General features: G+C 38.0%; 1 protein-coding gene across 1 annotated transcript in view; it reads right to left on the bottom strand.

Moving 5' to 3' along the window:
- LOC104690646 (tyrosine-protein kinase TXK) overlaps nt 1-12,348 on the bottom strand; it is a 27,873-nt gene extending 15,525 nt beyond the window's left edge. Inside the window, exons 1-7 of the mRNA XM_010401712.4 lie at nt 10,536-12,348; nt 4,814-4,865; nt 4,493-4,595; nt 3,478-3,683; nt 2,457-2,522; nt 1,786-1,840; nt 902-981 (exon numbers count right to left, since the gene is read on the bottom strand). Coding sequence (XP_010400014.4) covers nt 902-981; nt 1,786-1,840; nt 2,457-2,522; nt 3,478-3,683; nt 4,493-4,595; nt 4,814-4,865; nt 10,536-10,551 — 578 coding nt within the window. The 5' untranslated portion in view covers nt 10,552-12,348. The remainder of the gene's footprint in view (nt 1-901; nt 982-1,785; nt 1,841-2,456; nt 2,523-3,477; nt 3,684-4,492; nt 4,596-4,813; nt 4,866-10,535) is intronic.

Here is a 12,348-nt window from a genome sequence, read left to right as displayed (position 1 = left end):
CTTTTTTGTTTTCTGTATATTTTGCTGCCCATCTATCCCTGCTTTCTATGACACTCAAAATTAAGAAGTTAAGTTTGCATTTCAGGCTGGTGGTTGCTGAAGGTTAGCTCTCTAAATTGTGGACACATGGTCACAACAAGCAGAGATCAGAGTACAGAAACATTATACAGTCTGCATTATCAAGTCATTATCAGGAACATTACTGAGCCTACAGAAATTGTGAGCCTGTCCCCAGCACAGGGATGGTGGGGAGGGCTGGCCCCATGTTTCCGGGCGGGAATGGAGGGAGGGAGAGGGTGGTGGTAACAGCAATGCCTTTGCTCCTCTCACCTCTGGCTAGCTGTAAGAGGGAGAGAAGAAAAGCAGACACAGTTGATACAGGAGGATGTAGGAGGGCTGATGAAAAGGGTATAAAACAGCTTGAAGGGGGTTAAGTCAGTGCTGTAGGTGATTGCTCCTGATATGGGCAAAAGTGAATCCTGTGGCTGTTGTCTGGCAAAAGTAAGAGTGCACAGTAGGGGTGAGGTGATTTTAGGAGACAAACAGGAGAAGTTTGAGGACAGCAGAGTCTGGGATGAATTAACAGTGCACAGAACCTATGGAGAAAAGAAACAGTTTGGTGCAGTGGCCAAAGGCTGTGGCATGGTTTCCACAGCAGATTATTTGAGAATTTCAGTGAGTGCAGGTAATCTTGTCTGGACAGGACATTTGCACAGCCAGTGATCCACTGCCCACCATCATCTTTTCTGTACACATGATTATTAACTCTGCATGAACAGCATCCCAGTGGTTCCCTGAACTTGTGCACTGCATGTCCGACCTACCCAATTATTCTGAGGAGTTTGGAGGAAGCTTTTCCATCACCTCTTGATTCAAACCCTAACCATTCAGAGGAACTCACCCTTTAGCCCGCGAATACATGGACAGCGTAAGAAGACCTTGTCGGCTTGAATCTCTGACAACAAATGCACCTTCTTTGGGCTGAAAAGAAATCCAAGTAGAGTTATTTTATGCTTTTGAGCTTCAATAATGCTCCCTTGAGACAGGAATTGCAGCTGATTAACAAATTCTGTACAATACCTATGACTGTTTGGGAGGAAGACAAAGAAGTAAAGAATAGGAATGGATATCCAGGTACATGGCAGAGCAAAAAAAACCTCAGAGAAAATAATAAGTGCCAGGTAACTTCTTAGAGATAAGTGATTTAGCTGAATTGTACTCTTCAGTGTGAAGTAGTCAAAATGCTTTGACTTATTAAAAAATCAAATTGTACAAATCACTAGAAAAAAATACAGTTAAAACAGTTTTGTCTGAGATATTCTTCCCTTGTCTTTCTTGTCCCAGGCCTGAGTTAGTCCTTGAGCAAAGACCCAACGAGTTTGACTGAGTTAGGCACTTTAGTAACTGACAGGGGTAGAATGCAATATGGATTGTTTGCTCTGTATTCAAGGAAGACGTAGCAGTTTTGTCAGGTTCTGCTAAGCTCACTGATTAGCTTACTACATGGATTTCAGTCTTCAATGTCTAATGCAACAGACAAGTACAGTAAGCCATGCAATTCGATTTATCTAGCATGGAAAATCTACATAGAATTTGCTGGGGCTACAATTTAAAGCTTTGTGAAGTCTGGATAGTCTGCACTGTATGCCTTTTTATTTCAAGGTACTTTCTCTCTTACAGCAGACCATTTGGATTTGGATTTGGATTTGACTGTGATAATGCTCTTGATGCCTCTACTGATAGATATTTTTCAGTACTGTTAGCTCTGTGTGCAACCTGAGTTACCTTCTGGCGCAAGAGAAGTTCTGCTTGGCTTCTGTTTATGTTTCTGCAGTACCACCTGCAACAAGGAGATAACCTATCCTTAATTTCAGCCAGTAAAAATGAATGTTTGCTTTGTTTCACAGTTTAATAATTGCATTATTCCAAGTCAAAAATGTGTTTAGAACTATCATTGTATATTAACATGTCTTAATTTGGAATTGTTTTATTAGATCTTCTTTTAAAGAACTTTCTGGCCCCAATTTACTGTGACTAAATAATAGCTCAAATAAAAGAAACCCCAGGAAAGAGTTACACCAAACTGTGATGAAATTTACAGTCCTGGATGATGTGTCAAGCCTTCCTTCTCTACAATTTTTCAGAATTTTAATATTCTCTCCAGCAATTTAAATTGGAGTAATTGGAATTAGCTACATGATCACAACAGGCAAAGACCAGAATACAGAAACATTAAGCATTGAGTCTAGAGAAATAGAAAACATCTGGACTCTGACACTATGATTCATGCAAATGAATGTTAATTCACTTTAAGAATAATGTTTTGTAAAAAAAAAGTGAGCTTTTGATAAACATGTTAATGTCTAATAAAAATTCAAAGGATCAAGCATTAAAATGTACCTCTGCAATCCATTTTTAGAAATGAAAGCACAATTATCATTTTCAAAGGTACTTACTTGTACGTTTCTAAATTACTATTCCTGTTCTCGGTAACATAGTTGCTAGGAATTAGACCTTCATTCCTGAAACAACATATTGGGATAATATTATCGTATAGTGTGAAATATTAGTAGGATTAGGATATACATCATCCTTTTGTTGAATTACAAAGGGGCTATGTTGCTAGATTCTGAATTCCAGCATTAGAACTGAATAAAAATTTGAGTCCTTTCATCCCAGGCATAACATTTTTGTCCCACAACTGTGGATGGCTACTCAAATGAAAAAGTCAGATGGTATAGGCTAAGATATAGAAAAAAATTATTTTTCTTCTGAATCAGAAGCCACCATCTTAGTTTTCAGCCTATTCAAAGCTTTTATATGAAGAAATATAAAGTGTGTGCTTACTTGTATATACAAAATAGTTGTCAGTATACTTTTGCTGAAAACCTGAGTTGAGAAAAAGCATTTAAAATATCTAAAGGAGAAATCTGAATGGAAAGGAGATGGTTATAACATAACATACAACCATTCCCAACATAAGAATGCAAAGGAGAAAGGAGAACAACACAAAACAAACCTAAGTGTCAAAAGGATCCTAACTGAAGTTTATCTAGTTCTCTAAAATACCCAGGTATTTTGGGTAAGAGGGTTTTTTTCAGGTATGTCTTCATAATCTCTATGGTTTTATGACATGTTTACACATATACACTCCACTGTAAAGCACTTGAAATATGGAAAGCTGGATTTGCACATGGCTCAGAGCCCAGTGATTCACATGGTCCTCAAACACCTTGCTCAGGAAATTACTGAGTGTAGGGCTTAACTCTGAATTCCCAACAGATTCTAGATTCCCTGTCCATTTCTGGGGTGCCAAACCCTGTTGAAAGTCTGCCCAGTCAGTCTGTGTGCCTCATACATAGTTGAGCACTTTCAAGCTTGTCCCTAAATTGTTTCACAAGTCTCACTTTTGCACAGGTTGTTTTAGGCTTTTTTCTTTCTGTGTAGGGAGATTGAAATAGATGCCCTCTCTCTTACCCATGTCGGTCTCTTGCCTTCCACCAGAGGGGATCATACTGTTCGAGGATAATGTATTCTTCTGACTTCTTGAGCGGTAAATCCAAAGGTCCTCTAGCAAAGAAGTCATAGAGTGCAATAACTCTGGGATTCTTGCTGTAGTCTTCTAAGGCCTCGGCAGGCAGAGGAGGTAACGGCTTGTTCTTAAATTGCAACTGTCTCTTGCGCTAGTGAAAAATAAAAGTATTTTTCATAACCAGACCTTTCTCTCTACTATTGCTTGCATAATTCCCCTGCTATTATACTGTCTCAGTAACTAAGAAGAACTCATCATGGTTGCTACTGCCCCTTGTAAAGCACTATCATCTCATCACTTGTAAAACTGCAAGACTAAGTAGTTTGGTGCAGAAGCAAAAATGACAATGGAAAGTGGAGTGAATAACAAATAAGCTATCTGCCTTAGGAGGGGTGACTTCTACACTTTATGGATGCTGGGACAACTCCTCGCTGGTGAAAAAGCAGAGCAGCATTGAAATCAATGGAGGCACAATGTCTGGAAATTCAGTCATTTATCTGGAGAATTAACATACAATTCTGCACTGCAGATTTTCTTGGCAAACTGGCAGGAACATAATAATTTTCTTTTGCATCAGTGGAGGTTCTACCTTTGCACTTAGTTATACTTTGAAAACTCAGATTAAATCAACTTAGATCTAATAAAACTAAGGTGAACATTACATACCAGCTGAGCAGGGTGCACTTGCATTTGCCCAGCAGGGCATTCCCACCCTTGCCATCTCCATGACCCAAAACCAAAGTGGAAGAAGGAACCACCTTCTTCATGACAGCAAGCTTGGGAAACCTCACCTTTACTCTGTAATTTTTATGCAACGAAGTAAGACTCTTCAGTTACCTTTACTCTGTAATTTTTATGCAACGAAGAACTTTACAAGCTCAAGAGCTAGTTACTCCCCTGCTTATTCTGGTACTGAGCCACTGTATGTCAAATCACTTCACTTGCCAAAATGTTACTTACCCGGCACTTCCAAATAGATTCATAGGAAACGTCTGGTTGTGAGGCAGAGTACTGGGTCACCAGGACAGTGTCCGGGTCCAGGTTCACATTTGTTCTCATTTCTCTGATTTTGAAAAACATGAAGCATTTGTGTGAATGCATATCTATAAACATTCACATAAAAATATCCATGGATATACATGCCTTCCTCCATTAGGAATATGCAGAGTACAATGTCTTTAAACTTCAGCATATTTGCTCTTCTACTGCAAATAGAAGGGTTTTAAGAAGTCCTTTTTCTGTAGATATTTATTTACGGAAAAGCTGAAGCATTTCACATACCTTTCTTGCACTGTGCAGCAGCAGCAGCAGAAAACAGACTGGATGGTGTGATCTGTGAACAAGAACATTTTCTGTATTTGCAGTGTTCCCGTTTGTTTGTTCACAAAACTTACAGAATTAAGGTCTACCTGATGTGCTTAGACACACTATTAGTTCTGTCTTGCTGTGAGATATCTTGCAAATCAATACAGCTGAACTTGCAGCCACCAAAAACAGCAGAGCTTTCTTACCACAGTCTCCCTTACAATGTTTTGGCAATTACGAGGCCATATATATGAGCTAAATCAGCTCACTAAATTAGCAAAAATAAATAATAAAAAAAAGACATTGTCAGCCAAATTCATACCGATTTGACTGATTACACCACCCTGCACAAGCTCTACCTGGTGCAACAAGGGGGATGAGAATCTCATCAGGGACTGGAGGTGGAGAACTGTCCCCTTCAGCACTGACATAATTTTTAGCTTATTCAAGCCAAATACAAAACCACATTTTTATGACAAAGTTTTCTTTATTTTGAGGTTTATTAAAGGACCCACACTATATTAATTTCTTTGAATTAATATGGATTTTCCTGTTTCTGTTGCAACCATTAGTATAATAAATGCACTAGCCCAGGTTTAAAGCATGGAGAGAATATATGCTTTACACTTGCATGTCAAGGGGCTGATAATCCTGAGAAAAATACATTGGATACATCATCACAGACATCAAAAATTTAGAGAGAAATCAATCCAATATATCTTGTATATGCAGCAGAGAGGATATGGTATTAAATAGGTTGAAAGGCATTAAGAAGATTTGAATGAGGTAAATAAATGGTTGACACTTGCTCTGGTCCACTTCTACGTGGGCTGAGACCTACTTTCCCCAGTTTGTGTTCCCGTAGCAGTTTGAGCCAAGCTGCAGCAGTTATGGTCCCATACTCTTTCCCTCTGCACCTCATCTCATCTCAAAATGAGTAAGACAGGATGCTAAAAGGGCAGGTAGTCCCTTTCTGTTGGGTCAGCTCCCTGAGCTGTCTCACCCTCATGTGTCACCACTGGGCAGATGGGAGAGCAGCAGCACCTGCAGGACAGGCTCAGGTTCTCAGGCGCAATGTACAGTTCTTTAAGAAGCATGAGAGCCAGGGACGGAAAGAGAAGGTTCTCCTCATATTCTGCTGCATTAACAGAAAATAAACTTTATATCCCACTATAATGTGTCTTATTTTTCTCTGCCACAGAGGCCATAGTTTGCAAAGAGGCTTCAGATTTTTATTCGAAATACACTTCCCAAGGTCTCAGAATTTTTCTGCTTTGTATTTCACATGATATTTCTTTGTGTAGTCTCCCATCAATTCCTTCCACTTTATTCGTTTTTCCCTCGTGGCATTTTTGCATTGTTGATCCTAATGAACCAATCCAGCCTGGAATAAATAGGATGCCCCTTCTGGTGTCCTGTGAGACTTTTTGCTAATGCCTAGTACCAACTGAAAGCCAAATATGCTGAGAGTATGCATCCTAGCATTCAAAACATTAAGCAACCTTACTACATGATGAAAATTAGACTGTTGAATCCTGTGAAGAATCTACCGTGTGGGAAACTGATGAGCCAACAGTAATCAGAAGACACCATCAATTGTTTGGTAAAGATTTCCAGTGACAGCTGTGAAAAATGCAGCAATTAAAAATACCCAAGCCAGCAGACAGCTTCTCTTCAAAGAAGCCAGGCTAAAAAGATATGGGCAATGAAGTTTATTTGCTGCATAATTGTCCAGTGTACATTGAATTGTCCCTCGGCCATTTAAAACTGTCTCATGAAAAGTGAACACCACGGGTGAAAAAATACTTGAGTTTCTTTTATTTCAGCCAGTGACATGAAGTTTACTCAATGTCTATAAAGTATGTAGTTATTTGCAAAAAGGAACATGACGTTTGGAATCTTCTCTGTTTCTTCTCATTGAACCATCTAATCTAATTAAATATATTTTTTCTCATCAGATTATTTGCTCTCCATATAAAACACAAGAAATAGTTAGAAGCAGCACTGCAGATTTTCTAGGTAACACTAGAATAATTTTCTAATAAGATTTTAAAGATTTGACTATTACCATGAAAGCAAGATGTTCAGACAGATGTTATGGATATGTAATTCTGTCTTGTTTTCTTTATGAGCCCAATAGTTTGAATATATTTGTAGTGTAAGCTCAGGAATCCTTTTTGCCTTCAGTGAATCTCAGACTTGCTTTGTTAATTGATGATTTTTGTGTCTTACCCCCTCCTTTTACTGTGCTAAAAGCTATTAGCAATAAATGACTGTATGTGACATTTTAAAAAATAACATAAGCATATATGATATTGAATATTTAGCCTCTTGTCCTGTCCCTAAAACCACAGGAAAGGTATAGGTTGAAGCTGTAATCATGGTATTTCCTTCCTGGGATATGTGCTTCATTTGGTGAGCAATTTTTCCAAGGGTAGAGCGTGTAATCCAATAACGATGACAAAATATGATATGACAAATTCTGAAGACTATAAGTTAGGGCTCAGATTAGACGAAGGCCATGGATCAGACAAGACCATGCTGAACTGAATTGCGGGATCTGGAGGAGCAGCACAAACTTTGCACTGTTCTGTCAAAGTTTAGCTGTCCTCATTCACTCTGTTGGAGTATTTTAAGTGTGAAATCACAGCCTATCAATCCAGCAGATATTTATGATCCTAAAGCAGGTAATTTCCAGCTCTTTGAAAATGAATTTTTCTTTAAACATCTTTTCTCAGCAACCTCAGTCACTTCTGAAATTCTTTTGTCCCTGCATTAGTCCTAGAGTATTCGTGGACTGAATTCAGCAGAAATTAGTACAAGTGTAAATTAATGCAGTGCAAACTGTTCATTTCTGTTTGGAAATTCGTCAAGTCTGCTAGGAAACATTATCAAAGCACATAGAGAAAGGCCTTCTGCTCTGCAGAGCTAAGTTCTGCTTTAGTTAAATTGACTTAAGTGTGGAAGCCTTGACCTGATGGCTTGGAATTTCAGCATCTCAAGCAAAGACTTGTGTACTTATCTATGCATTTTACATCTCCCTGGGTCATTGGTAAGCTTCTTGAACAACACTTTTCCCTCCCGATTAAGTTCATATTTCTTAAGTTCATAACTCACTTTAGAAAGTAGGCCCAAACTGTGATGCTCTTTCAGAAAGATTTGGCCAACACTGCAGATGAGGAAAGCTTTGATACATTGAGTGAATAATTTGATTTAACTTGCTCTCCTCTTGGCCTCCTGCTTGCAGCCAAGGAAGATGCTGACACTGAGGGCTGTACTCCAGTGTGCGCTGTCAAGTAGCCGGAAGATGGCATTTCCTGCCTGACACTTCTCACCCCCATGTGCACCCTCCCATGTCTTGGGCTCTTCCTTTCTTTCTCTTTTCTCAACAGCCATCAGAAAAACTAAGAAAGAATTATAAACCTTAAACTCCTGTACTTTAATTTTTTAAAAAGCTAACATTTAAAATATAAATAAATTGAAAATACATTCTTAGAATTTACTCATTTAAAATATTTCTTCTTGATTATCCCTTCTGCTAGATCACTGAAATCAGTGGAACTATTCTATCTGATTTCCTTCAACTTTTCACCAAAGACTTTTTCCTAAGCAAAACACTGGATTTGTCAAGGAGTGTTAGAGTCACATACATGTTAGCAAGCCTTGATCCCCAGGTCCCTAACTCAAGTAACCACATTGAAGAGTTCTTAAATTAAAGATTAGTCACTGATGAGTTGTACTTCAGCAAGGAAATCACATTTTGGATTCCATGTTTTGAAGAGAACAGAGAGACCAATAAGATTTGCCATGTTATGACTGACAGACTGCTTGGACAGGACACAGGAAAGAAATACAGGCTAACAGGAAGAAATACTCCATAATTTTTAACAGTAAATTAATTTTGAGGTCTGTTAAAATGAAGTGCTTACGGAGCCCTTAATTTTAGATTCTACTTCTCTGTTTCCTACCTAACCAAAAAGCTTCCCAAAAATTTTTAAAAACTGATCAAATCTTGCTTCTTTTACATCCATAGCAAGGAAGATTTCCCCAGCACCCACAGCCCCGTAAAATCTTCCAGCTCACATTTCCTTGACTTCTATCAAAACACAAGCTACCCAAAAATGTTGCTTTGATCCTCGGGGTACATCATCATGGAACAACTAAATTCAGTAGTTTAAAACCTAGGTTTAAATTAAACAAGATGAGTATTTGAGCTGTTGAATCTAGAACTTGCCAAATCTTCCTTCTTTAATTGTATAGAGAATTTTTTATTTCTGCAATTTTTGATGAAAGCTTGCAACCTTAGACAAAGTTATTTAACATAGGAACAAACAAATACAGTGCATTTCACCGCTAAGGTATTTTTCTTTCTGGAAACAACTACTTTAGGAGGAAGGCATTTGTTTATAAAGCAGTGTCATATTATCTCCCTGGTAAGCAAATACAAACCCCAACATTCGCACAGAGCCATGACAGCCTATCGAAGCACAGAGCCATACATTAGACCTATTGGGATGCTCAGTTTCAAAACAAGAAATAATCGTGGCACATGAAGCACATGCTAAAGTAAAAACACCAGAAAACTGGCGTTGAAGCTAATCTGACAAACACTCAGCCTAAAAATGTGCAGCTGACATTTTGATAATCAACATTTTAGTCCTGAAAATAAATTTATCTGTGCACAACACAGCAGATGGGATGCAAGAGGAAGAAGAAAAAGACGGGTCAGCTGTCAGGAACAGCCATTTGCTTAAGCAGCTTAAAGATAGTCCCATCAGAACAGAGAAGGCAGAGTGAAAACACATCCTGGCCTGATAGAGTCCCACAACACCCAGAGTACACTTTGGGTTGATAATGTCGTCTGTTTATGTGGCCAATTCACACACATACATATGCGCAATCTTCCTCCTATCTTCAGTTGTTACTCACTGCAAATAGCAGCTTTAGGAAAGTAACATCAAAGACAAAAGCAACAAGTTAGAAATAAATTTTTATCATTTGCATTTTATAATTTTATTATTTCACCATTTTGCTTTTCTTTTACTGAATCACCATTTCTCAAAGCATGCCTAACACTGAAAGCACTCTAGTCCATGTCTAAGGTTTGCACTTTTCTAGCATTTTTTGCAAGAAGTTTTTGCTCTTGCAATGAAGCAGAAGGTTAACTGTGTTCAACACTACAAACTCAGCTTCATCCATCAAACCTTTGCTGTAACACACAGTTTGCTTCCTGGTCTGGTCTGTTAGTTTTCAACAGTACAACAAAAACCAATAACCTGGTAGAAAGCTACAGTATAGTTTGTTTCTAAAAGCACTTTAAAATATGAGCTTTCAGCTTTGTGTCTGCAAGCTGAGGCTTCCTGTCTTTCCTGTGAGTTGAGTTTACTCTGGAGGAAAGACAGGTTTAGTTATACCAAACTTTCTATCTGTGTCTATGCAGTTTATGAGTTTAAGAACAGTTTGTGGGACTATCTCCCTATCTATACATAAAAGTAGTTGCTTTGCTAAATCCATCATACAGTGGATTAATATTTGTGCAATAATTTTGAAAGTCAAGACAAGCAGTCTTAACAGAGATTCCCTTAGTGCAAGAGAAAGCAGGTTCATATTTTTATATTTAAATGCTTCATTTGTTAAGTACACTGCTGTTGCACAAAACAAAACTACAAGATCAAAATATGCAGCCAAATTTACTTACAGGTAGAAGGAATCATGTCTGCTTATTCGTTTATATTAAGATGAAAATGCAAACCTCTCTTCATCAGCTGTGCCAGTAAAACAGCCCAAACTGAACTTTTCACTCTGATACGAAGCATGGTAAACCACAGACACCGCTTGACCGCGCCTACTTACCTTTTATTTAAAAAAAAAAAAAAGCCCCAAACAGAGTAGAAGGAGAAAAAACGGTCTGCTTTCTAGAATCAAACATTTTATAGAAAAAAAGTTATTAAACTGTTATCAGTAGGTCTAAGTATTTCTTTAAAAAAAAAAGTAAAAAAGCCAGAGCAGATGTAAATCACAACATTTGGTTTTGTTCAGATGGATTTTTCACCCCAACATCTGAAAAAATTCAGTTATAATAAAAATAGGAAGAAAGGCTGAAGTTGCTTAAGGGTGAGCAAGCTCATCCAGAAGAAAGGATGGTACAGCATTTCAACCTGCTTTTCAAGAGACCAAGAGAGTCAGCAACACAGCTGCCTCCAGAGGTGTTCTGATCCTTTCTAAAATTAGCCATCTAAGCCTACATTCAACTGAAAAAAAATGCACTCATCAAGAAACTGGGTGCCTCAGAGCTCCTGACATCCCAAGTAAGAGTCAAGCCCAATACCAAGTAGGCAGAAATTATCTTCAGGTACCCAGAAGAGGCAGGTGAAAGGGTCAGATTCAAAGCACCCACCCCACTGAGAAAACTGCTGCCAAAAGTCCACACAGTTAGGGTGTATTCTATTATACAAATTAATGATGAATATTTAATTAAAGTTCATTGCAAGCAATTAATCTTCTGATTTTCCTAAGCTTCATTTGGGTTTTAAGGGAAACATTATTTACAACATGACGCATTGTTGAAACAGTTAGCAACACCATGCTTTGGAAGATCTTTGAGAAAGTGGGGTTTAAATGAGTGGCTGGGGAAGGAAAGATGTGCTTGGCTTACCTTAAATGCTCCACATTGCTTTTTCCACTACTACTACTAGGGAGAGTAGAAACCCCTAAATTTTCCCTTTTAACAATACCTGCTGCTGGTATTGATTGGAGAGTGGTTTTGGACTCAGCAATTTGATAAGTTGGTTTGCATGGTTGGAATAATCTTCTGAGACTTTGTCATTGAGAAAAAGGAAATAGGCATTTGAACCTTTTTTGGCTGCCTGTAACTTTTCAATAGAATAGCATTAGAAAAGGAAAGGACTTCTTCCAAGAAAGAGGAGGCTTCCTCCTTTTGAACATAAAGCCAAACATTTAAGCAAAGCAGGGTGGGGATCTAAGCATGTCCAAAACTGATTACAGAAATACTCAAATGCAAGAATGATGGAATGTATTAAGCTAACTACGGTTACTCTTAATAATTTCATTGGAAATAAACTTCACCGTATTTCTCTCTGACTACTTGAAAAAAAGAACTTTTTGTGCAATCTATTTGCTATTACATGTGGCACAATAGCACAAGTAACAAAAGAAAATGAAAACATTTAATAGAGCTACTCAGAAGGTGATTACAGCAAAACTGGAGTGTAAATACTCCTCATTTGCACTGCTACGAAGTTAGGTTAACTCAAGTAGGCTTCTGCAAGGCTGTGGAGACATTAGTCTCCAGAAGAGGGGACAGCACATGTAACTTCTAAGGAGAGTTCAGGTAATTCTGAACATTTCATCATGGCCAAATTAATTTAAATATGTATTCAATCTACCACATATATATATATATGAAGAGAGAGGGAGAGTGTATGTATACATACTGAAGTGTATATATATATATACACGCATATATATATATATATATACACACATGCACT

This window comes from Corvus cornix, chromosome 4 (assembly GCF_000738735.6).
Source record: "Corvus cornix cornix isolate S_Up_H32 chromosome 4, ASM73873v5, whole genome shotgun sequence".
Classification (NCBI taxonomy): Eukaryota; Metazoa; Chordata; class Aves; order Passeriformes; family Corvidae; genus Corvus; species Corvus cornix.
The sequence above is the reverse complement of the archived record's forward strand: the minus strand, read 5'-3'. Positions and strand labels throughout refer to the sequence as shown.